The sequence below is a fragment of the Ips typographus genome, linkage group LG4 (assembly GCF_016097725.1).
Source record: "Ips typographus isolate SLU linkage group LG4, UJ_Ityp_2.0, whole genome shotgun sequence".
Taxonomy (NCBI): domain Eukaryota; kingdom Metazoa; phylum Arthropoda; class Insecta; order Coleoptera; family Curculionidae; genus Ips; species Ips typographus.
This window is the reverse complement of record NC_138425.1, coordinates 12,147,667-12,171,281: the sequence shown is the minus strand read 5'-3', so window position 1 is coordinate 12,171,281 and position 23,615 is coordinate 12,147,667. Positions and strand designations below refer to the sequence as shown.

Here is a 23,615-nt window from a genome sequence, read left to right as displayed (position 1 = left end):
TATAGTCTAAAATATTGAGTCCTCGTATAAACTAAATCATCTTCCTGGGCAAGGGATTGTTCAACAAGACAGTCAGACCTAAAATTCGTTTTCTGTGTAGTGTTTCGGAAGTCTATGGGAAAGTTAAGTAAGAAAAGTGCAATTAAGGGCACTAACTCTCATTTCTGGTCTTTTTTAACTGACATACTAGCTCCTCGCTTAACAATGACTCAATATTATCCAGAAGATTTACTTAATGTTTTGATAGTTAACTATTATTAGGAATCATCACCTTAATCTACAAATAATCATATCAGGCTCAACCACTTATAATTAATAAATTCTGTATTATAATCATCATATTATGCAATTCATTGTAACTTTCCGATTACACAATCAGAGGTACAATAACTAAACTAATGGAAATGATTACTGCTAGCACCGTACTTCTAACTTTTCTCAGGATGATAAGGCTTAACGATGTAACATGCTGATTCATGATTTCTCAAACTTTAAGCTTCTGAATTGTTCTAGAACTGATTTGGACTACTTTTCTAACGTTGCTCACGCATTTGCACAACCTAATACAAACCGGGTTTTCGATTATTGTTAATGAATGGTTGTTCGCTTGTACAGTGTACGCCACTGGTAACCTTTATATACCAAATAACTGAGAGAGATAAAAATAGGCAAGTCACATCACGTGGGCAGTTAAAAACATTATAAACATCTCCGATGTTTATAACATTCGTTTCCGGGCGTTTTAAAACTGCTGCGTGTCGTGTATAAGTAGTCAGGATGGGTTGTTGCGTGTGTTTTCTGTTGTACGCGATTATACCGGTGATTTTGGGATTTTTGTTTTTGAGGAGACGTAAATCTTCTCCTGTGCCTACTATTGAAGAAAAATGGTGGGCTCTTGGGACACCCACTGAAGAAGACACTAGTGTGAAACCTTTTAAAATTGAGGCGTCAGACGAGGTGAGACTTTGTAGACAATTTCCTTAACTATTGCAAACGTGTTTTGATAGGTCATCAAGGATCTACACAGGCGGATTGATAATGCTATTCCCTTCCAACAACCCCTTGAAGGTGTTAATCACAACTACGGAATTAATACTAATCTGCTGAAAGCTATAGTGGATTACTGGAGGAATCAGTATGACTGGTCCAAGAGGCAGGAGTTCCTCAATCAATTTCCTCATTTCAAGACTAGCATTCAGGTAATTGTAACTATCAAAAATTAAATATTAAATGAATCAGTTTTTATAGGGATTGAACATCCATTTCATCCATGCAAAACCAAAAGATGTGCCTGAAGGGGTGCAAGTGGTTCCAATTTTGCTGGTTCACGGTTGGCCCGGTTCCGTTAGGGAATTTTACGAAATGATCCCCATTTTGACCACACCCCAAACTGGAAGAAACTTTGTGTTTGAGGTGGTGGCGCCCTCTTTACCAGGTTACGGATTTTCTGATGCCGCTTCCAAGCCTGGAATGAATCCGGCTCAGATTGCTCAAATTTTCAACAAGTTAATGGGCAGACTGGGATTTGATCGGTATTACATACAAGGAGGTAATTTATATTTTACTCAAATATTTCACTAGAAATTAATGATTTGTATTAGGTGATTGGGGTTCTGGAATTTGCCACGACCTAGCCGTCCTCTATCCCAACAGTATCATAGGCGTGCACAGAAACCTGCATTTTGGTAACGGGTTCACCCACTGGAAGGTTCTATTAGGGATTTACTTCCCTTCCTTGTTCTTCACCGAGAAGGAGATTCAGAAAATCTACCCCCTGAAGAAGAACTTTTTTGGTTTGCTGTTGGAGTCTGGGTACTTCCACATCCAAACCACCAAACCGGACACTGTTGGTACTTGAGTTAACTGTTGTAAATGTTTCACGGGTTTAATTATGTGGATGTTTTCAACAGGTGTGGGTCTTCGGGACAGTCCAGTGGGTTTGGCTGCTTACATCATCGAAAAGTTTATCACCTGGACTAATCCAGCTTGGAAAGACCTGCCAGATGGTGGCTTGACTCAACGATACACTTACGACAAGCTTTTGGACAATGTTATGATTTACTGGATCACCAGGTCGATCACCACTTCTATGAGATTGTATGCGGAGACTTATTCGCAACCCTATAGAGATCTGAATATAGGCAGGTACGTGTATTTAATTTTTTGAATTAATAACTTTGTCGTCTTTGTACAAATTGATAAACAACACCGTTTTCATAACATCCAATTTGTTGCATTCCATTTTATCGATGTTCCAGCAAGCCCATAACCGTTCCCTCGGGACTGAGCAGATTCGAACATGAAATATCATTCCCGCCGGAAACTATCCTGAAGGAAGACCATAAAAATTTCATTCATTTGACCGACCGGGATGGCGGACATTTTGCCGCATTTGAAGTTCCCGACGTGCTCGGTAAGGATATCTTGGATTTCGTTGAAAAAGTCCGGAGTACGGGACTGGATAGTCGTTGAATCTAGTATTTATGTTTGTTTGCATTTTGTTAGTTAGTTTTTTTTTGTATTATCTAATCTTAAAGTTTTCTTAGTTTGCTGTGTCAAATATAGTGTGTTGTATTCTTTTCCGCTTTTAACTGTCCGTACAAATAAGATTGTCTGGATTACAATTTTGGTGTAATCAAAGTGGCCACTTAAAAAGAAACTTATGGAAGTGATAAAAATCACGCAGTTTATCGATATACTAACTGGTTACAGTATTCACAGTAATCGAAATCGATAAAATTTTATTTGCAATAGAAATAGCTTCAATATTCTACGAATGTAAAGTATTTCAGTAAATAAGTTTTAATCGAAGGAGTTTTGATATCTACAATCCAGAACCGTATTTTTAATTCTGGCTGAATTGGAATATTTTATTAGCTGTTTAAAGTAGTTCTAGAAGTGAACATTTTCAGTCAAATATGTTCTGAATTCTCTACTCTTATTTTCGTTAAACTGAATAAATGGGCAGTGAATATCCTCAATACGGTCCTGCTTCACCTACCATCTGATAGATAAATATAGCCGAGTCATCCCACATGGGGATAGCATTACCAGCACACACAAAATATACAAGATTGAAGTCCTCGCCTTGAAAGGAAACTGGGAATGGGTTTTTTTTGTGTTTTACTATTTGTGACCTTAGCTCTGTTGATGTACTTTTAACCAAAATTCTGAACCAAAAATTGCAATTTGTATTTGACAATTGGAACAGAAAAAGTTTTCATACTAATACTACTCTCACTCTCACGACTCACTAACTTTCCTGCAATCAATTTGGTAAAAATTAGTTTTTTTTATATTTTTAACCGATAGGAAAGAAACCTTTTATTCCTGCCATGTACTACCTTGAGAATTTACTTCATCGCCAATTTTTCAATATCCTCCGGTCTTTTGCCATATTATTAAACGTCGACCTGGCAAAAAAGTTTGAAAACCACCTAAACGACACGTTTCTTCGAACTTCAAAAAAAAAAAAAAGATATAAAATGTAAATATATTTTGGCGTTGTCGAAAAAACTGTATTATTGAAATTCCTTTCTGGGTGAAATTGGCTTTAACCTTTATCGACGGGGAATTACTAGGAAAAATTGACTGTCAGACGAGTTGAAGGGGTTTCTTGAAATTCGGGGATTTGCAATACCACTGAAATAATAGCGAAAATTTGTTTAGGGTGGTTAAACCCGTTTAAAAGTTTTAATTAAACATGGAATCAGTCCAATAAAGAGCGGTATATAAGTGGCGTTGGCAAGGCTAGTCACTTTAGTTAAAAATCAATTAGAAGCTTGAACAAAAACTGTTTGAAAATAGCTAAGTGTATTTAACGTCGGAGGCGAAATTCAATCACTCTTCTCCGAAGCTTGAAACACTTTTCAGGTGCTCGTGTCGTAAATTTTAACGTTCTTTAGAAGGAAACTCACCAGGTTAGGCAAAATATTCAGTTAAAAAATTAACCTACCGCCGTGCCTCGACCTTATCTTGAAATGCTAATTTGATTGCATTTTATGGACGATAAATTTCCTGCAAAGATGATTAGATTGTGTTTGCTGCAAAGGCGGGTTTTCTCAGAATTTACCAATGAAAACCAAGTGGCAAAATTATTGTCAGAAATGTTAATGTAACCAGTATTTGTCCTGCAAATAATATCTGTTACAAATAGTCAGAAATTACAACTTATCTTAAGTTTTCTACGATTTACTAGTTAAATTCCTCCTTCCCTCTTCCTTTCGGTTCAAATCTATGGCAGAAAGTACAAGGTTTGGTTCTGTGATTACGAGCTGGTGCAGAAAGTTTATATCGCCACCGACTGTTGCTTCCTCCAAACTCCCAGCAAACTCGTAAATATCATTCCGCAAACTTTCGCTTTGATAACAAAGCACGTAACGACACTTTACTGCTGCAATTTTTTTTATTAACCAATTTATCGTCTCTTGTTGAGTTCAAATAAGGCAAATTTCAATTTGTAATGATCCGAAATGATTAAATTTGCCTTTGATCTGAAAAATAGGTTTCAAACTTGTTCTTGGAGTACATTATGCAATAAATCCGACGCAGTACAAAGACGACAGAAATTAGAGAGATAGAGAATGATATAAAAAGTTTCCTAAGATGCTTAAAAGCCAAGTTGGAAAGTAATTTCCAACTTATGCGGAGGATTTCCTAATAATAGTCACTGCGAGTAATAATTTCCTTGTCGGATCGTGTTTTCATTGTTTGAGTAGTTTGAAAGAAATTAAATTTTACCTTATTAGATTTGCTAAAACATTGATTTTTCGCCTACATTTGGAAAGTTATGCCTTGAGTTGCACTTTTGGTATGCATATAATCCTCTAGATTAGTTTTCTCCTCTAAAATTTGTCACGACCAAAGTAGAGACAAAATGATGGCTTAATGTAATTAATCAAAAAGCACTTAAAGCTCCACTTTCCACTTAAAAGCGTTTTAGCATTTCTCACCAAGTGCCTTTTACATCGTTTTAGCTTAAAATACTTTTTTTTACCTGAAATTATACAGCAATTACTTTATGCAAGCTCAAGAAGATTAGCTAATAGTCAGTAATTTTACAAAATTAAATAGGTTAAAAAGTTGGAAAATTACACTCTACTGATTTGACAATTATTGACAAATCTGACAATTTCTTTCTCAATTAAATGTAAGAAATTTAATAAAACTGACATTGACGCGACCTTAATGACTCGTTAATAAACCGACATTGTCGAAAACATTTTGGAGTGCCCACTAAACTTGGTCGTTTTACCCGAAAACTTTTATTAAAGTGTCAGAGCGATCGCGCAGCGGAAAACTAAAACACAGACAAAGTTTTAATAGAATTAGCGGGGGCTGGGGAAGAATAAGACGGTTAACGACGTTTTGGTGTAAGTTCGAATTAATTGAAGTGCGATTAGTTCTTTTATTGCAGAATTTGATAAAAATTTTCGACGGCAAAACGTTTTTCTTTTAACTCGTAATAAAGTTTTCTTTGTATTTTATTACAAATTTATACATGTTCACTAAATTACTCAGTTAATTAACACTGTCCATACATTTGTACTCTAATACCCGTAACCCAATAGTCTTGTAACTTGGTCCTCTATTAAATCCCACAAGTTTTGAGATAAGGTCGAGGGCACTAATAGGCCGCACAGTATAATTTTCACGTTGCCGGCTTAAACTTTAACTTCGTTTCCTGTTTCAATTAACGTTATAATTATGATGAGGAGCATAGGAATTAAATGTGGAAACAGTCGTTACTGGACCCCCAGTTATTATGACTAACATGCAATCTAATTAGTCTGGTATGTAGGCGAAGGTCCCTCTTTAATAATTTCACGATTTGTGAACTCCAATTTAGTTGGTATTAATTTCAACTTGATTTGGATTGGATCAGTTTCAATTACGCTAATCGTGTTAAATTCTGATTAGTGCATGTTCTCCTTTACTGTCCTGAACGTATAATCCAAGTTCTTAAATTTTACTACTTTCCTGTAACGACTTAACAGATGTTTTATTTTAGTGTAAAATTTTATGTATCGCAGTAAAACTCGGGATTCCAGGGATTTGGAGTGTATTTACCTAGGGAAAAATTATTAAATAAAACTACTATCTCCCTAAGGCTCGGTAGACGCCATAATTCCACGAGATAGTAAGTAATGCCGCAGGCAAAACGAGAATACGAGTTGCCGCCAAGTTCTGAGTATCATTTTCGGAGATTTACATCTTTTAGGGGTTTTCCACCACTTGACGTCACCCAGATCCAAATCGTTTGGAGGGCGAATAATTCCAACTATTGTTAAAAGATGAGCTTAAAGAGGAAAAACACCCGTTTTATCGGCTAATTTGTTTTTATATAACTTCATCCCGTCTAAACGGGCCACGAGTAAAAATGCGATAAAAAAAAGGGAAAAGAAAAGGAACTAGACATAAACCTTTAAGTGCTCGAGCAACACGAAAAGGTATTTTGAATTTATCGTCGGTGATAAGCGGTTTTAAGATACTTAAGCCGGATGGTGTTTTATGAAGTAACTCCCGGAAAAATTGCTACACAATAAGAATTGTAAACAGTTGTTTTTCTTTCTAGAAAGTGAACTATTAACTACAAAAGAAAAACTTTAATTTATGGTGATCCGCTTGTGATGATTTTAAAGTAAATTTGTTATCGACGTCATAATCCAAAAATTATTCAATGTTTATGGATTGACAACTACAAAATAACACAAAAAGCACCGGCAGTAAATTCCAGTTTCCAGGATTTTAATTAATTTTTTTTCATATTTATCATGTGAAGCATATGACGCTAAGTCGCTATAAGTTCAGGAATTTTTCCTTTCGTGAAGTTCCCAGAGTTGCATCAGCGTCCTCTGTCCTGGGAGAAGGATGCCCCCGCTGCCGGAGGGGCTCTTCTGGCGCTCTTCTTGTTCTCCATTTCTTCTTTCTTCGTCAGCTCGTCCATCTCGGGTGGTCCTGGCAAACTATAGCATGTCCAAACAGCCTGCTTTCGTCCGTCTGTTTTTACATCCTAAAGTTTTGGGGAGTTAGGGTCTGGTGAGTGGGGGATGGTTTTCCCCCTTTTACGTAGGCAAAGCGGGGGAAAATGCCAGGAGTGCAGCCAGGGCCCAGTTAGCACCTGGATAACAGCGGAAGGATTCTACCCAGATTTTTAGAATTAAATTCTCGCCACCCGGGGGAAAGGTCTGGGGAAAATTCATGCCAATTTCTTTTTTTTTTTTTTATAATGGCTATCACAATTTCTTATTTTGTTATGTTAGCTTATAGCTGAGATACTGTCGCTATATGTCAATTTGTTAACACCTTTTTCTATGAGAAATGAGAGACAGTAGCAAGAGAAAATAGATCAAAATAGATTTTTTTTTTAATAAATAAATTAGGAAGCCGTGAAAAAATCCGACCGGTTATGTCAAACCGGAGTAACTGATCTACGGTCAGTGAAAAAAGAAAACTTTCTTGGGACTTTTCATCTTTGGAAACTGTTCAACGTGACGGCTCAGTGGCAATTTGTGATAATGATTCCTGTATGTGGCTCTCATTTATGCTCTTTCTTGATTGATGAAGATAGGGTAAGTGGAAGTACTACTGTGTTTTTTTTCTACTACCTTACTTGAATGCATATATTACTTAGTAGTTTAAAGTATTTTTTCTACTCCTACAGGGATCTTGGTTTATTCCTTAACAGTTTAGAGAACGGATAAGTAGGCAATTGCCAACGGTTGAACGAGTACAGAATCCTAGACAATCTGCAGCATGTGTAAAGAAATAGACCAATTACAGCTAATCTTGAACGTAAACAAAATAATTCTTCTGATTGTCATCCTCACTGACAGTTGGCATCAAAACATTGCATTTTGGCTTATGTTTTGAGGCAATGAAAAAGCCGTTCAAGTTTTAGTTCAGTGTTCAATTAAAGAATAAAAACATCTACTTTATTATATGATAAAGCAAATGATACAAACTTACAATTTACAATGAATCAAATCCATTCAACATCTCAACCTAAAAGACGAAGTTAATCAGCTGTCACCCGGTGACAATCCGGAACACCGGTCAAACTTTGGCTGCGTCAAAAGTGATAATGTAAACACGGAAACGTTTCAAACATTGAAAGTTTATTTGTGTGAAATTTGGTAAGTAATTCCAATTAATCGTAGAAAAAATAGCCTGTAAAACTGGGGCGAATTGTCCATCTTTTTCACCCTTGTTGTACAATATACTATTTTTAAAGAAGAACTGTTTTTCAATCCTTGAGTGTTCTTGTTTTAAAATGTGTGTGAATTTCTTCTAATTTCTGCAGTAAAATAACATACTACCTCTTTCGATTTAAAATCGTAAATGAGCTGCAAAAACCCCAACTTCATTACACAACATTCAGTTTCTTCCTAAATTAATCCTTTAACGCGAACACGGTTTTATAGCTTTGCAGAAAGGAAAATCCTAATTTTCGCACGAAAAACTGACGTTCTTGAACGTTATCTCGCTCGTTACAGTCCATTTCCGAAGGGGTGAAAAACTTAATTGAACTCACTTTAAAGTGGAATGTTTCTTGCAAACTTAATGGTTGTCGATAAGGAAAGGCGGCGTTTATTGCACTAACCAAATATGCTTCTACTATTTTTGGTGTTTACTCGGTTTGCTTTAAACTCCGTGAAGTTGCTACTCTTTCACGCTCACTAATTGAATGTCCAGAACGGAAACTTTTTTAATTTGAATTTACTTTGTTAGGCTTGAATTTAAATTTAACCGTCGCCCTTCCATACCAAAATTGAATAAAAATAATAATGAAGTAAAGGCGGAAATTTTTCTATTATCCGAAAGCTTCTTGTGCGACAATTTCGTGAGCAAACTACTAACTCTGTTATGTTTTTGTGAAGAAGGAAGCTTCATTTAAATTCGAGCCGTGCAAGGAATTTGGGGTGGAAATGTCGTCGCATAAAAATGGAATACACCATACACTATAACAGATTCTCCGAGTAAAAGGGTGTAATGCAGCTGCAGGAAGTCTGAGAAAAGAGCTATTCTAGTATATGTGCTGCTGTCTTTCATATCACCGGGAATGCAAAAAGAAAAATAAGGCCGACTATGAAAAGGCTGATATCATGCTGAATTATCCTCGCCTATGCAGGATGAATGCATAACATGCTATTTGTCACTCCAATGGAGATAATACGATTAATGCTCTGATGGCTAAAAATCGAACTGACAGCAGACGAAAAAACGAAAAGTTTTTAAAATTGAAAATTGACAATGGTTCAGAACAAAAATTGTAATCTGGTTAATTTGCTGCAAGTTTTCTGGATGCACATTGCAATCAGAGATAAACCGTCCCAGTTGCGTTTAATTCGCAAAACTTTTTGAATATAGTTTCCTTCATTGTTCTCGACGCCGATAAAACCGAACAAAAAGACCGATTTCACAGCCAAACTGCCATGTCGAACTTGGCGAATCTCTTAATTTGTCTCTGTTTCCCATTTTCGACTCGGAAAATCTTTTGTTTAATTGAAATTTCGTACCGCGAATCGATTACTGAGCACGATCGCAGAACAATTCCGAATCGAAACTATCTCGATAAAACTATTAGAAATAGTTACAAACAAATAATTATTGTTAATTTTTTAGTTATTTTTAAAACAAGTAAAAATGTGAAACTGGTATTAAACAGTAACGGTCAGCAATTTTTTTCCTTGCAGAAATTCGGATTTGATTCAAATCAGCTTCTAAGGGACTTTACAATCTATGTTGTTTACAAATCTTGCAAATCTCACCACCTCACTCCACATTCAGGAACAGTTTTCTGAGAGGGCTTATGTGATGTTATCTGATAGTAGGTCACGTGACCGCTTTACAGAAGATCCCAAATGACATCCCGTGACCAACACTCAAATTACTACATGCAGCTAAAAATGTAACCAGTTCTTGATTAGCGTCGTAAAGAAAGCAATAAAGTTAAAATAAAACTCGATTTCACGCAGATTAAAACTATTCTGCGCATCCTCGAAAGTTTGAAAAAAAGCTAATTGTCCGTTGTATACGCGACAAAGCAAACCGAAATCACAGGCACCCTTGACAATGACAGTGACAGTTAGTCCGGTAATGGTGGATGTCAACTAAAAAATGTGCGTCTATTTCTTTCTGTTTAATGCAAATTAAAAAGATAGAACTATACTATAAGCGTATTTGGTTGCCTATGATAAAATCGTGAATTAAAGTAAAACAGTTGAAAAATCATGCAATAATGGGATTCATTAATGAACGATTTTGCGTTCGTTATTGTCCATTAAAAAAGGCTGTTAATACACGGTAGACGGAAAACAACTATTATAATGATAAACTACTATTAAATGAATTCAACTCGTCGATTTAATACTCGAATTTGCATTAAACTAACTAAATAATGTTCAGAGATACGTTTTCTTGATTAGCGTCGTATTTCCCTTGGAGCGTAACTACTGATTTCAGGATTTTTTTTTATTTTTAAAGATGGATGATTGCACCGCCCTCTGTACAAGAAAGCCAAGAAGGTGCATGCCAAAAATTCCAATATGGCCGAAATATGGGATTGACAGTTTGCATTTGTTTGTATTGTGGAAATTGAGTTTTTGGATGATTAAATTAATTTTTAAGGTTTAAAGTCAAGACTTGGGATTACTTGCCAAAGTAATTGTTGTTTATATGTTTATTGTTCTAGTGAAAGTGTAGTTTGTGTTCATTTTATTGTGTTATCACTATTGTTATTGTTCCTTCATTGTTCTCTAATTTGTGGTTGGTTTTTTAACTTAAATTCTATTGCCTCTACAATATGCCGTCCACTGGTTGTTTGCCAAATTTCTAAAAGCAATTTGGTGAAAGGCCCAAAAGTGTCAGTCTTTTACTTTCCAAAAGACCCTGCTCGAACCCAACAGTGGTTGAAAGCTTTGAAGTGGAATGATTTTACTCCAACACAATACTCAGTGGTAAGTACAATATGCTTTCTCATTCAGTAAACTTATTGCCTCTTACATACATTGGTATGTGACTTATGTGAGTTACATTTTGAGGCCGCCTGCATTTTGAGAGCAACAAAGGTTTACTCTGAAGAAACAGGACAGCTTTTAGAAGTTCTATTGGCACATTTACATTTTAAAAGAAAGGTCTTGGTAATAATATAAAACCCATTTACCAGTTTTGCTTACCTAGATTCAAGGATTTCCAAATTTTCTTTGATTGAGCAGTTTTTACATTAGTTTGTTGTACTTTCCAAGACAAAGGGTTCTAACCAAACTTGCTTTGGCTGGACTTTATTGGATATAAAAAGCCATATCTATACATATCTGGATCAGGAATGAAGCGTTCTTTGATTTTTCACTCACAACTTCTAATCAACTACACGAAAAAATAAAAAAAAAAACATATTTTCTACTGCATCTCCATAGGTTTGTGTACAAAAAAAAAATCCGATAATGCCGCCATTAAAAGTTACATTCTAGGCTTTCTTGTAAAGAAGGCGGTGATGATTGACGTCTTCCAGTGTTTACTGCTGCTTAAAAATGTGAAAGTTTTGCTAAAAGTGAGTTAAAGTGTAGAAATATTGTGTAGTGTTTTGCTCTAAAATGTTTCCTCCGGGTTAGTCCACCACGGAAACGCCACCGAGACGTAGGTAACCTTACGGTCAAAACTACACGAATTTGGACATTGGTTTCCCAAAGGTTAGTCTTAGTTATATCGTATATTTCTATCAAATCTATCACACTAAACACGTTAAAAGTTGTATTTTAAGATTTTCATATCTGACCTTCTGAACAAAATATAAGGGGAAATAAAGAAGGGCTAAATTTAATTCCGGTTTTGACAGTTGACAAATAGCGATGTTGCCAAACTTTTTCAACTAGTTGATCCAATGTTGTCAAACCAGTGGGCAATTTCTAATAAGTATCAACACAAAATGGTTTTATTTAAATTAAAAATCATAAATATTCGCAAATAGTCAAGTAATTAGGAAGTAGCTGATAACCTCACGTGTTCAGTACACGTGTTTCGTTTGATTCTGTTTGTTTAACAGCGCTTACTGAAGTAAAACCTTTACCTGGGGGTAAAGAAAAAGTATTAAAAAACCCGGATAAAAATGTTGGTAAAAAGCGAAATAAAAATATCCGTTGGCGCAACTTTTAAATGCGATTTCCGGGCTCGTCGTTCAGACTTTGGAACCTCAGATCAAAAGAGGGATTAAGTCTGTTTGCGAAATTGCCTCCATTTGAGTCGAAATATTCTATTTCACAGCTTAGAATGTTCTTAATGAAATCCTATTAACCGGGATTTGGGAGCGGAGCGAAATTTTATTGTGCTTTATGCATGAGACCCGGATTTTTGTATTATTTACTTTTGCTCCTCGAAATGTATACTCGATTTTTCTCTCTTTTGATTTTTAAGGGTGGAGGTAAACTTGCGAAAAAGTTTAAAACGCGAGATTATATTGAAGAAGGGAAAATGGGAACAACGTTCCAATTACGCTTTAAAAAGACCCTGAATCCGGGGATTGGTGTTTATTCTACTCTGGCCCAGTGTTATTTCGATCGGATTTAGACAAGTCGGGAAAAGAGAAGCAAAACATTCTGGGAGGAACATTTCCTGTTCAACCATTTTCTCTGATCTAACTAAAGCTATAATTAATTAAATTTCAGTAGGATTGATACAAATTATTCAGCTATATGCAACCTTTATTAATATTATTACTCATCATAATAATGCATAATTAATTATTTGATGTTTTTACTGAATTTTAAACTGTTCAATTTGTACCCAACTTTTTGCTAAACATTCCAATTTTTGACAATCAATATTGAATAAACCACTAATCGAGTTAATTTGGGAAGCACTATTATTGCTTTGTGGTAATTTAATAGGTTTGTGTGATGACTCTATTTAACATAGTACAAAATGCGCTTAATTATTTATCGTATTCGAAATCCCCAGATCGGCCACCCCGTAATTAATGCATTGTTGCTTAAAATTGGCATGTGACATGTATCGCGTGACCGGCCATACTGATTGACGTTGAATTTAGCATGCATGTGATTAATTGGGAATCGTATATTTTCCCTTTGTTGTTTAATTCAAATCGATTATTGCAGCAAATTTGCAGATTTACGGTGCTTGTAAACATCCATAATAGAAATTATATCCAAACTGTTTACTCAACATCTGAAATATATTCTAAAATGTGGTTTCTTAAATTAGGGAACTTTGATCCTTTCAAATGCTTTATCCCTCCATTTTTTGTAACTTGTTTGCTTCTTACTTGGTCTGCTACAAAAACCTATGCCAGAAAATTTCGTGGAAACTGTCTGGAAAAATATGCTTTTGATATGATTTTCGTCTTTAAAAACCGCAATTTCCCAGTTTTTTTACTCGTGTTGAGCGCTCATATGCGAAAATGTTGACGATGTAAAAATATGATGACAATTGCAAACATCGAGAAACTTTCTGTTTGCTATGCAGGATTGTTCTGTTTGTTTGCATGTTTTCCATGTTCAAGATAATTTGCATTTATACGGCCGTGGTTTGGCTCGAGAAATTGAATCGGCAAAACCCTTGATACATCCCAGATAATCTACATTTATTCAATTCCGATCAAATTAACTCTTGCTCAGTGTAAATTGCAGTTTGGAATTTTAGCAATTTCGAAACCGCCTCAAGACTTTTTTTTGCGATCAACCGTGTAATGAGCGTCGTTAATCATCAAAAAATGAATGGGGCGCCACTGTTTCGGATTGGAAACGGGTGCGGTGGAGTGGCGCGAAACCTCCTGCGGCACTTTATTAATACCCAAAGGGGAGCAATTATTTGCTCAGTGGCGTAGAACGCGGCATACCCCACCTGAGTGAAGAAGAGTGAGGGGGACGCCTCAAAAATAGATTGGACAACACGCTTATCGGTCACGATTCTTTGGAAAAATCAATATGTACGTGGGGAAACAATATATGAGTTTGCCTAAAATTCTTAAATATACAGTCATCGACTAATTAGTACAGGCAAAGACTAGAGATATTATACATACTGTAATAAGACCGGACAGCCGGCATAATTTCTTTGATGTTTTGGCGAACATTTCTATGACCTTGAACGCCTGGCTCTTTAAATCGGAGACCCAAACGCTGTTGTCAACATGTTAGTTAATTCAGTGAAACAGCGTTGTCGATTATTTATTTTTTATTTTACATCTAATGAAAGTTATTAAATATGAGAAAACATATAGGTATCGTTATTATTTATACATTATCATTATAGTTACAATACTTGTACAATTATTATTATAATACGACTATTACTTAAATTACCCTATAATTATAAATTCATTAAAATAACAAGTTTTCGGTTTTTTCGGGGCGCTGTTTTACAATCAATATTAGTATATTTTAAAAGATAATATATACGAAAACGAATATACAGTTTGACTAGGTAAACATAAGGAAAAAGTTTGCAAGGATGAACATAGTCTACCTCTTTTAGAAGTAAATCATATAATATTTTACCTGGATTTGTTGTAACGCAAGATTCAATGTTTGAAACAAATAATTTTTTTTTACCCCAAAAAACGATAATTTTGTATTGTAAGCTTTAAAATGAATAAATATATTTGTCTCATTCAAGTTGCCATCATCTCTTGCAAATGTATTACACACTGGACATTTATGGACTCTTAAACATTTTTCTATTAAATAACCACAAATATATTTAAATGCATTTTGTTCGGGTAAAGATAAATTTTGGTAATCATACGTTCCTACTTTAAGAGTATTTTCATTTTGCGAAACATTTGATATTGACTGTAAACTTGATTCCTTAAAAGAGAAGTCTGAAATTTTAGTCAAAATTTTATCAAAATCTTCTGTGCAGTTCATATTGTTCGTATGAATATAATCCAATACAAAAGTTTTTCTAAATGCTCGATCAAACTGAATTGGTGTTGGGTTAACACAATTTCCATGTTGTTGCCTAATAGTGCCAAAGTAATTTTCGAGACAATCTTGATTGAACCTTCGGGTAAGTAAAAAATTGTAACCCTTAGATTGAAGAACTGGCCATAAATTTATCAATGAATTAATTGTTATTCTAAAACAGTTTAAAAATTTTACAGAAACAAACTTTTTCGTAGTCAGATTATAAACTTTCAATTGTTCTATTAATTTTAAAGTACTTTCTAAAAATTCCATCTGATACTTTGATCCATTAAATGGTTTATGGTATTCTTTTTTTGCATTTAAATCTGATGAATTGAGTAGGTCGAAAAGTTTGTCAAAAGTACAAATAATGTCAGAAGTTGCTTGAGCAGAAGGCGGTAATGCTCCTACTTGAATATATGTATCTAAAGCAGCTCCAACTGTATTGCTAATGACTTGAGTCGCTAAATAGACCCTCATTTTTTCAAAATTTGTAGGTTCAATATGTGATTTTGTCAACTTTGGTGCCATCCTATTGTTAAGCATTTTGTCTTGTTCATAAAATGTCACGATGTGTGACCATGAGGCACTGCAATTATCCCACTGATATTGAAAATTCATAAAATTGTTTCTAAATGCTTTCAACATATGTGGTGGATCAAAATAATAGAAAATATTATTTCCACCTAAGTTAAAATGTGGCTTATCTGGTGTTACGCCTAATAATTTTGAAAGTTCTATGCAATTTGAACCCATGTCAGAAATGAAACAAATTACTTCTAGGCCAATTTCTCTAACTACTCCAAGGAGTTGTTCAAGGATTACTTTTATGTCATACGCTTTGTAATTTGTTGATGATAAAATGTATGCTATCGGTTGTTTCCAAGAAGTTTTAATTCCCCGTAACATGAAAACTGTAGCAGAAGAAGCAATCTTGTTACTACGAATAACTCCATCGTCCTCAAAACCAATGACAATATCACGTGAACAATTATAAAATAAATGCGCCTTAAGTGTCATTTCATCTACACACAATACACAAACTTTGTCTAAAGGTTGCATTTTTGCAACTTTCAGTTTTAAAAACTCAAATAAAGATGTATTAATGCCTGGAACAAATCTAGTTTTCTCAATATACCTGCACAAAGATCTATACATGGGCAAACAAAAAACTGTTCTTAAAAAGCTATAGCATTTAGGACTAAGGAAGTATAGAGACAATGCAAATTGTTTATATTCATTTGAATATCGCTTACCATGCATACCACGTTTTAACATTTCTAACTGAGTTTTAATAAAACTTGCTAGATAAGGTGGTAAAAAATATTCACACTGACGTTTGAAATATTCCTCATTTGGTGTTTCAAGTTGTCCCAATACATTATCTAGTTCTTTCTGCATTTGGACATTTTTTCTCTTCAGATCATGTATTTTTTTCTTTAGCTTTTTTTTCCGTGGTGATGTGGAACTAAGACTGGCACAAGTTTGTGTTTCAATAGGTGACAATTCAGGTACTGGTACTTTCTGAACAGCACCCTCAGATATGTTATATGTCCTCGATGGGGTAATAAGTAGATTCTGAAGAATGTTGATTTTATTATTAATTTTCCTATTCTCTAATGCTGAGGTATGTCCAGGCCTATCTTCCTACACACCCATATGATTTAGACTGCTTCCTTGATTCTGCTCTGGGTCAAGTCTATGTTCCAGGTTACTAAATAAATTAGTTGAGACTGAGGATGAAACGAAAGTCTTAGGCACAGCACTGCACAACAACTTTGTTGTTTCAAAGGGATTGTTATACATATCACTGTCGAAATGATCACTACAAATTCTAAGTGTTTCATAACTATGCCTGAAATCAAAATTTGGTTTTAAAAGGTCTCCACGACCTGAAGCTTCTAACCATTGGGTGCATCTGTAAATATAAAAAATATTACTTTTATTTAGTTTTAGTAGCCTAAGTAATAATGCACTTACCTAGTTTCATCTTTGGGCAATCGAAAAAATTTGACTTTTTGTGTTTTTTCTCCAATACAGCTAGATTTCTTATTGTTGTTCTTACAGCTATTAAATATGCATCGCATATTGTTACATTATAAACAAAATCCGAAAATTTAACCTTACTTTGTCTCTTTACATACTTTATTCTTTACTACAAATAAACAAATCAAGAAACAAAAACCTAGATTTACGCGATGTTGCCAACTCACAAATATCATTCAATCAATCATATGGATGTTTTATTGCCATGTCGTTGATTTAGGCATTTTAGGATTAGATATACCGTAATATTATTTAATTTTTCTAATGATAACTACTTATATAGTTCTATTTAAATATAGTATAATCTAACATATGTAATTTGCAAAGGATTTGTTAAGAGGAACATTGAAGTCACGAAATAAAGAGAGAATTGGCATTGCTGCTCATAGAGATGCTGGAATGCTGGGGTGGGAGTTGTCGAGTCCCTTTAAACGGGAGTCTTCAATCTTTCTCTCTCTAATTTTATTCACTCTGTCTTACTGTCTCTTCTTATTAGTCCTATATACATCTCTATTCTTTGGTACAGGATTACATATGAAAATTCTGAGAAGAAACATATCCGACTCTGTAAACGGTCTTTGGGAAGATCGGCTTGGTTTTATCCAGTTTTTTGCCTATTGGACCTTCGGTATTTCCGGAATTCCACCCCATTTTATTGCCGCTAAAGGCTTTTAGTCAATACGACCGATAGCGGCCGCATTACCGGAAGTGGATATTTTAAAAATTGAGTGGGAAAGCTTTGAATGCCTGACTTCATTTTTATTTTCCCCGAACCCGAAACTTTATTAAAATCGGGAAAAATTTGAAGTTCGTTTTAATGTCGGTTATTTTTTTGGGGATGCAGTATCAAAACAACATTTATGTGATGGAATTATTGGCTTTTTGCTAGTAATTTTTCAACTCAAATTATATAACTTAGGTGTTGAATTGCGTTTGAAACTGTACCAAATAGAACAGATGAAATTCGGTCGACCCGGGTGCAATAACGTATCAAACATTTAACATTTCCGGGGGTGACTGACGTCACTTCCGGAACGAGAGATAATGCACTGTTGTAGTCAGTTTGATTCGATTCTAAAATGGCTTTTCAATCTGAAACGATTTAAATTGTTCAAAAGGCAAAAGCTCTTCTGGTATTTTGATTATTGGATTATGAGCAAAGTTGTACATGAATGGAAATCAGTTTTAGACGTATTATTCTTAGAGCAGTTACAGACAATAATTTGAGGCTCTTTTTTTAGGTTGTTATTTTGGTTTCTAAATATTTTTTTACAAGTTTGTATCAAGACAGCTTTTAAGGTTCTTATCATATTACGCAATTTTAAAATAACAAGTGGGCGTCATATACTCACGGATTATGATTAAAGAAAACGAAGTTTAATTAATTTTACGCTCGTTCACGTATTTTCGCATAAACCGTCATTAATCAATACAGTGCGATTATTAAACATGGCAAAGAATTTGATATAGATCCCGTTCCAGGAAAATCTATCGGCGTTTCTTTTATCTTTCATTTAATTAAAACGCACCTAACTCTAAAAAGAAAGGCAACAAATGATTTAATTACCAGCTTGAATTAATAATAAAATCTCAGCGTAGCTTGTAGATTGTAAAATGAAATCATCCATTTACTTGCAGACGGTAAAAGTAAAGTGGCTCCTTAATAGGATTTACCTGGTTTTCCTGTTCAGTCCAGACCTGCAATTAAAACAAACACCTTTTGTAATTACAGTTTCCGTACTTTTTTCCTGTCAAGTTTACACCTGAGTGATTTGCTTTCATACAAACAAAATCGAAAATTATATTCTCGTTGGAAATTAAGCCAACAAAAAGATTGGATATGTAAAAGTGGCCTTAGCGAAGGCATTCGAGTCGAAATCGCCTAAATGGACAAGGGCGGAAAGGTGGAAAAATAAAGATAAGACAACTCTATTGTTGAGCACTACCCGGAGCTTTATGTGCTCGTATCTAATGGAAAAAAAACCCTTTTAAACAGACGGGGTATGTTATTTAAAACGTGACGGATGCACGTACAAACATGTATACAATACGAGTTTATTTGTGTAGTGTATCTTTTCGGATGCACAATAGCGGTGCAATTTTTTACTACAAAACTGGAAAAATCCAGATGTATTTTAAGAGATACAGAAAAGAAAATAAACCTGTGATTGATAACTGTTTGTATTTTTGATATAATGAAAAGAAATTCATTAATTTTGATTGGTTAGTAACAAAGCCAAAAAACAATTAATATTCCGCGCCTAATTGATTATTTAATCTGACTAAAATAAAAAAAAGGGAAGCGAAACAAAATTAATCCATTTATAACTTCAGGTTGTGATGGTATTAAAATCGTTTTTAAATAGGTTTATAAAACAGTTAGGACCCAAGCCCCAAATTCAAAGCACACACAAAATTTGATTACGTATTTTTTCTCTTCCATTATCAAGCTGCCTGAAAACTCATCAGATCGGCAATAGTTAACGCTAACAACTATCGCTAATTGGAATTTTTGCTTACAGGAAATTTGTTTGAAGTCTAATTTCCAAGTCGAAATGAAAATGCCGGTCGGTTCCAAAAATAAAATGTCGGTTTCACGGTTTTCGTGTTCTCATTTCTGAAACCGAACAGGGAAATTATTTCTTGCAGACCATTACCATGAGAAATAGCGGAAACGTGCCGAAAAATATTCATTCACTTACCTCCCACTTATTATGATTCAGTCCGCTCATTTGCTAAGGTTATTTTTTAGGACACTTTTAGTGTAATAAAACAACCATGACGATGAAGAAAATAAAAACAGAAAGGGAGTGGAAGATTATTAATTTCCTTTACAAGGAGAAAAACACTTTCATTCACTTTAAAGTTCAGAAAAAATAAGGCTAGAACTTTTCCGTTACTTGCATGAGGCAATAAAGTTTTCTGGAAAAACATCAGGCACGATCTTCACGTTTCCTTTATTTATTTGCTGTAAATCTAAAGTGACCATCCGGAAAAAAGTTTTTTGAACGTATCTAATCCGCAGGGAAAAGGGGAGAAGGTAGCTCTAGGGAAAATTGTAATATCCAAACATGTCAGAAAATGTTATACTCTTATTTGATAGGCTCAATGTTAGTGTTTGGAATTTGTTATGTAAATCTTGCAATTAAAACGTCGAATACATCACGTGGACAATTTAATTTGTGATGTATAGTTTATTAACAAGTAATATCGGTATCAGTGGCTCGGTAATAAATTATTAATTATTTTAATTAGTGACTTTTGATAATGAAATTTAAACCGTTACTTTGTTTGCGTAGGGATCGACCGTTATTGCACCGGTTAAATTTACGGCTTTGTTGTCCGCCTATTAATTTGTTTTATTTATGAGAATGTTGCAAAAAATATGTTCAAAAGTTTTCAATATTTATTTGAACTGTTTGAAATTTGATATTGTTGAAGTTATTTCTCTCAGAGTCACTCATGGCGATTTTGCCAGGTTTTAATATACAAACAGTTTGATATTTAAGTCAGTTTTGAATCAAAAAATGATTCAAAGCTAGGATATTTAAGAAATAACCAAAAACATCTTGAAAAAATGTCCCTACCAATTTCATTTTAAGTAAGAATATTTCTGCTGGGTTTTACTTTAAGTGAGGTTGAATTGAATCTTATTGGTCGTTTCAGCAAATATTTAATTTGTCTGGCAACTTTTACAGAAAAAAATAGCACAGTAAAAACTGTCAATATCTATATCGAAACAGATTCACATATTATTTAAATGCTGGGTTAAGGCCTACGATAGCCCTTTTAAAAGCTTTGTATCGTATATTCCAAAATACCTCAAAAAACTGATAGGATGCTGTATTTACGGGCCGTTCGCAGAATAAAGGTTTACGGGGCAATTTTCTGTGGAAAACTTTTCAGGCAAAATAATAAAACAGGTAATTCGAGGAGTAAGGAATCTCCAGAGTTATTGTCAAAGAATTTATAAAGGCCTTGGTATATAATACACTGGCTTTTTCCAACAATGAAAATCGATGAACGCTTAATAAGAGAGTCTAATGATTTATTACCATAGGGAGAAACCAAAAATTTGATATGTTGGCACGGGTAACATAAAACTTTTAATCTACTTTAAAAACAGTACAAAAACCACTAAAACAATTTTATTACATACCTTAGTAAGTAGAATTTAAGTACCCCCTAGAAAAATTGGGTCATGTCAGTGAAACGCATTAAACAAAGCTTTTCCGATATGTATTACCTTAATAGTAATAACATGACAAACACTAATAAGCAAACAATATGAGTTCCAGCTGAATAAATGTAGAAAACGACCGTTTCTCTGACAATTTAGGCCGTTATCATGACAAAGTTCAGCTTAATGTCTGAACCGTCTGGTATGGATTGAATAATAAATATATGTGTTATATCTTATCTGGATTCGGCATTTGGTTGACGGAAATCCGGTTCGAAATCGGAAGCCGCTTATTGGTCAGTATTTCAGAGTAATAAATCTACGAAACTGTCATATTTAGGGCGCTTGAGGGTGGAATATTAGAACCTGAGAACGATCTATAAATTTAGGGTTACACTAAATAATGTATTAGTCTTAGATTATCAATAAGCTGATTGCAGGAAGTGGCGCTATATTTTCGATAATTAAAAATACATAAACAATGGCGTCATCAAAATATTGTCCATTAAATTTTACCGATCGTAACTTGATTAGAATTACGAGGACAATTCACGAAGGGACAAAATGCACAAATCAAAATGATTGCATTCAAAGGGCCATTTTTCTTCGTGCCCTAAAGTAATTTACCGCTGCGAAAAGCGAGTACTCCAGTTCTGTTTCGTGTAATTCTAGAGGGGCACACTTTTCGTGAAATATGAGAGCCGTCACCTAAAACGAGTACATTTCCTGGTCCAGTTGGGTTACTTCAGGCGAACATTTCGGTAAGGTAGATTAGGCAGACGGAACGGAAAATTCTATTTTTACACCCGCACGTGTTTCGATTTTCCGTCATGTCAACAGTGCTTGTAACATTACAATTATCAGTGCATGTAACAGTGAAATGGACGGAAAGGCTTTTGATTTGAGTGCATTTTCATTTTATTCAACCAAAACTACAGAGAGGATTTCCTCGATTTTGAACAAAGACCCTACTAAACTAGCCTTTGTTCAAAGTCAAATTACGTTTCACTGACAATCTCTTTTTCGTGGAATTTCTCTTGAGGTTTATTATTCTCTTGTGTAATCTATACTCCATCCGTTGCATTGTTTTCTAAAAGCGTCACGTGTCAGCAGTTCCTGTGTTGTAAACAGTTACCTCGAGGAAGGAAAAGACGTTCTCGGGAATTATTTCACTTCCTCTTTAAAACGGTTTTTCGGTACGTTAATCGAGCAATTTTTACGCTGCCAACGCAAATTCCAACAACGCTTAAAGTTCGGTTCGATGTAAGTTGCCAAAACTTCGTTAAAGTAATAGAACTTGTCGATATTGTGTACAAGTTTCGGGGAAGTTTTAGACGCGGCTCTGTCACGCCCCAGTAATTGCTTTTGCACTCGATATGTTAAGGAAATTTTGGTCAATTAGCGATCGATTTATGAAAAATTTCCTAGGGAGATAAAAAGGAAAGTCACGACCGCAAATTGAGTCAGCTTAAAGACGCAAAGTTTCCTTTCAGGCACGACTACGAGCTTGAATTTGGATGTTCTAATCAGGACGATACGGGAACGAAGACGCGGCTCAAATAAGCTAATAAACCCGTATTTGAATTTCAAATTTTTAGTATTTTGTGTAAAAGTTAGCAAATAGTGCGTCAAGCGTTACATTTCCCTTAGTAATATACAAGTAGATAGAAGATACCAGTATTAACCTAGCACCATCAGAATAGTGAAGTTAGTTTACAGTTTTACTGTGTATTTTAGTTACAGTACAAAGTATTTGTTTCAAAATAAAACGTACTTTTTGGCTACTCTAACTTTAAAAAAGGTTTTCCAAGACCTTTGGTTTTATTTACCCTTTTTCGTTGAGTCCACTGTTTACACCACAACAAACTTTTTCCTATTTCGTATGTACCTAGAAACTTTTTCTTTTAGTAAGGTAAAGCTGTTTCCGTTTATAGTTTCAAGCCCACTTTTAAACTTTTAGTGTGGACTTTGTGAAAAATTAAATACGTTGTCGCGACAACATAAAAAAGACCAGAAAGTTACCGTGTAATATGCAAATTGCGGATTTACTTGGAAGCTATGTTTATAAAACCGACCATTAGGAAGATTTTTTTTAATTGAAACATTTTTGTGAAGGCGAGATTGAATTACGAAAGAAAGTTTGAATTTAGATTATTCTCATAGTAAAAGTATTAAAGCATAAGGGTTTATACGAATAATTAAGTGGCACAACACCTTGGTTGAGGTGAAAACTCAAAAATTCAGCTACAGAACGTTTAATTCAAAATCGTGATATTTTAGTGGAATTCTTAAGGTTTTTTGCTTAAATATTTCAGCATTACCCTCAAACCACCTAACCCTCAAATTTTGACTCTCTTTCAAATACATCAAACTTTACACAAAATTTTACAAACACAGGAACTGTACCTACACAAGTTATTGTAGACTCGATTGTAGAACTAGAAGTGCGATAATTTATTTAAGATGTT

At 34.6% G+C, this 23,615-nt stretch overlaps 2 protein-coding genes across 3 annotated transcripts in view; one reads left to right on the top strand and one right to left on the bottom strand.

Moving 5' to 3' along the window:
- Positions 1 to 23,615, bottom strand: part of LOC145727459 (dopamine receptor 1-like) — a 55,898-nt gene that overhangs the window by 17,544 nt on the left and 14,739 nt on the right. Inside the window, exon 3 of one of the 2 annotated variants that reach the window (XM_081977023.1) lies at positions 18,642 to 18,665. The exons of the other annotated variant lie outside the window; for it this stretch is intronic. Coding sequence (XP_081833149.1) covers positions 18,642 to 18,665 — 24 coding nt within the window. The remainder of the gene's footprint in view (positions 1 to 18,641; positions 18,666 to 23,615) is intronic. 2 annotated transcript variants of the gene reach the window in all.
- On the top strand, positions 714 to 2,579 carry LOC145727458 (juvenile hormone epoxide hydrolase 2-like). Its single transcript, XM_081977022.1, has 6 exons — positions 714 to 957; positions 1,008 to 1,199; positions 1,249 to 1,549; positions 1,602 to 1,850; positions 1,911 to 2,145; positions 2,259 to 2,579. The coding sequence occupies exons 1-6, from the start codon at positions 778 to 780 to the stop codon at positions 2,470 to 2,472; spliced, it is 1,371 nt and encodes a 456-aa protein (XP_081833148.1). The 5' UTR covers positions 714 to 777; the 3' UTR covers positions 2,473 to 2,579.

Coding starts and splice junctions, on each gene's coding strand:
- LOC145727458 (XM_081977022.1), top strand. CDS start 778: ATGGGTTGTTGCGTGTGTTTTCTGTTGTACGCGATTATACCGGTGATT. Junction 1,550..1,601: donor TCGGTATTACATACAAGGAG/GTAATTTATATT, acceptor GATTTGTATTAG/GTGATTGGGGTTCTGGAATT. Junction 2,146..2,258: donor AGAGATCTGAATATAGGCAG/GTACGTGTATTT, acceptor TCGATGTTCCAG/CAAGCCCATAACCGTTCCCT.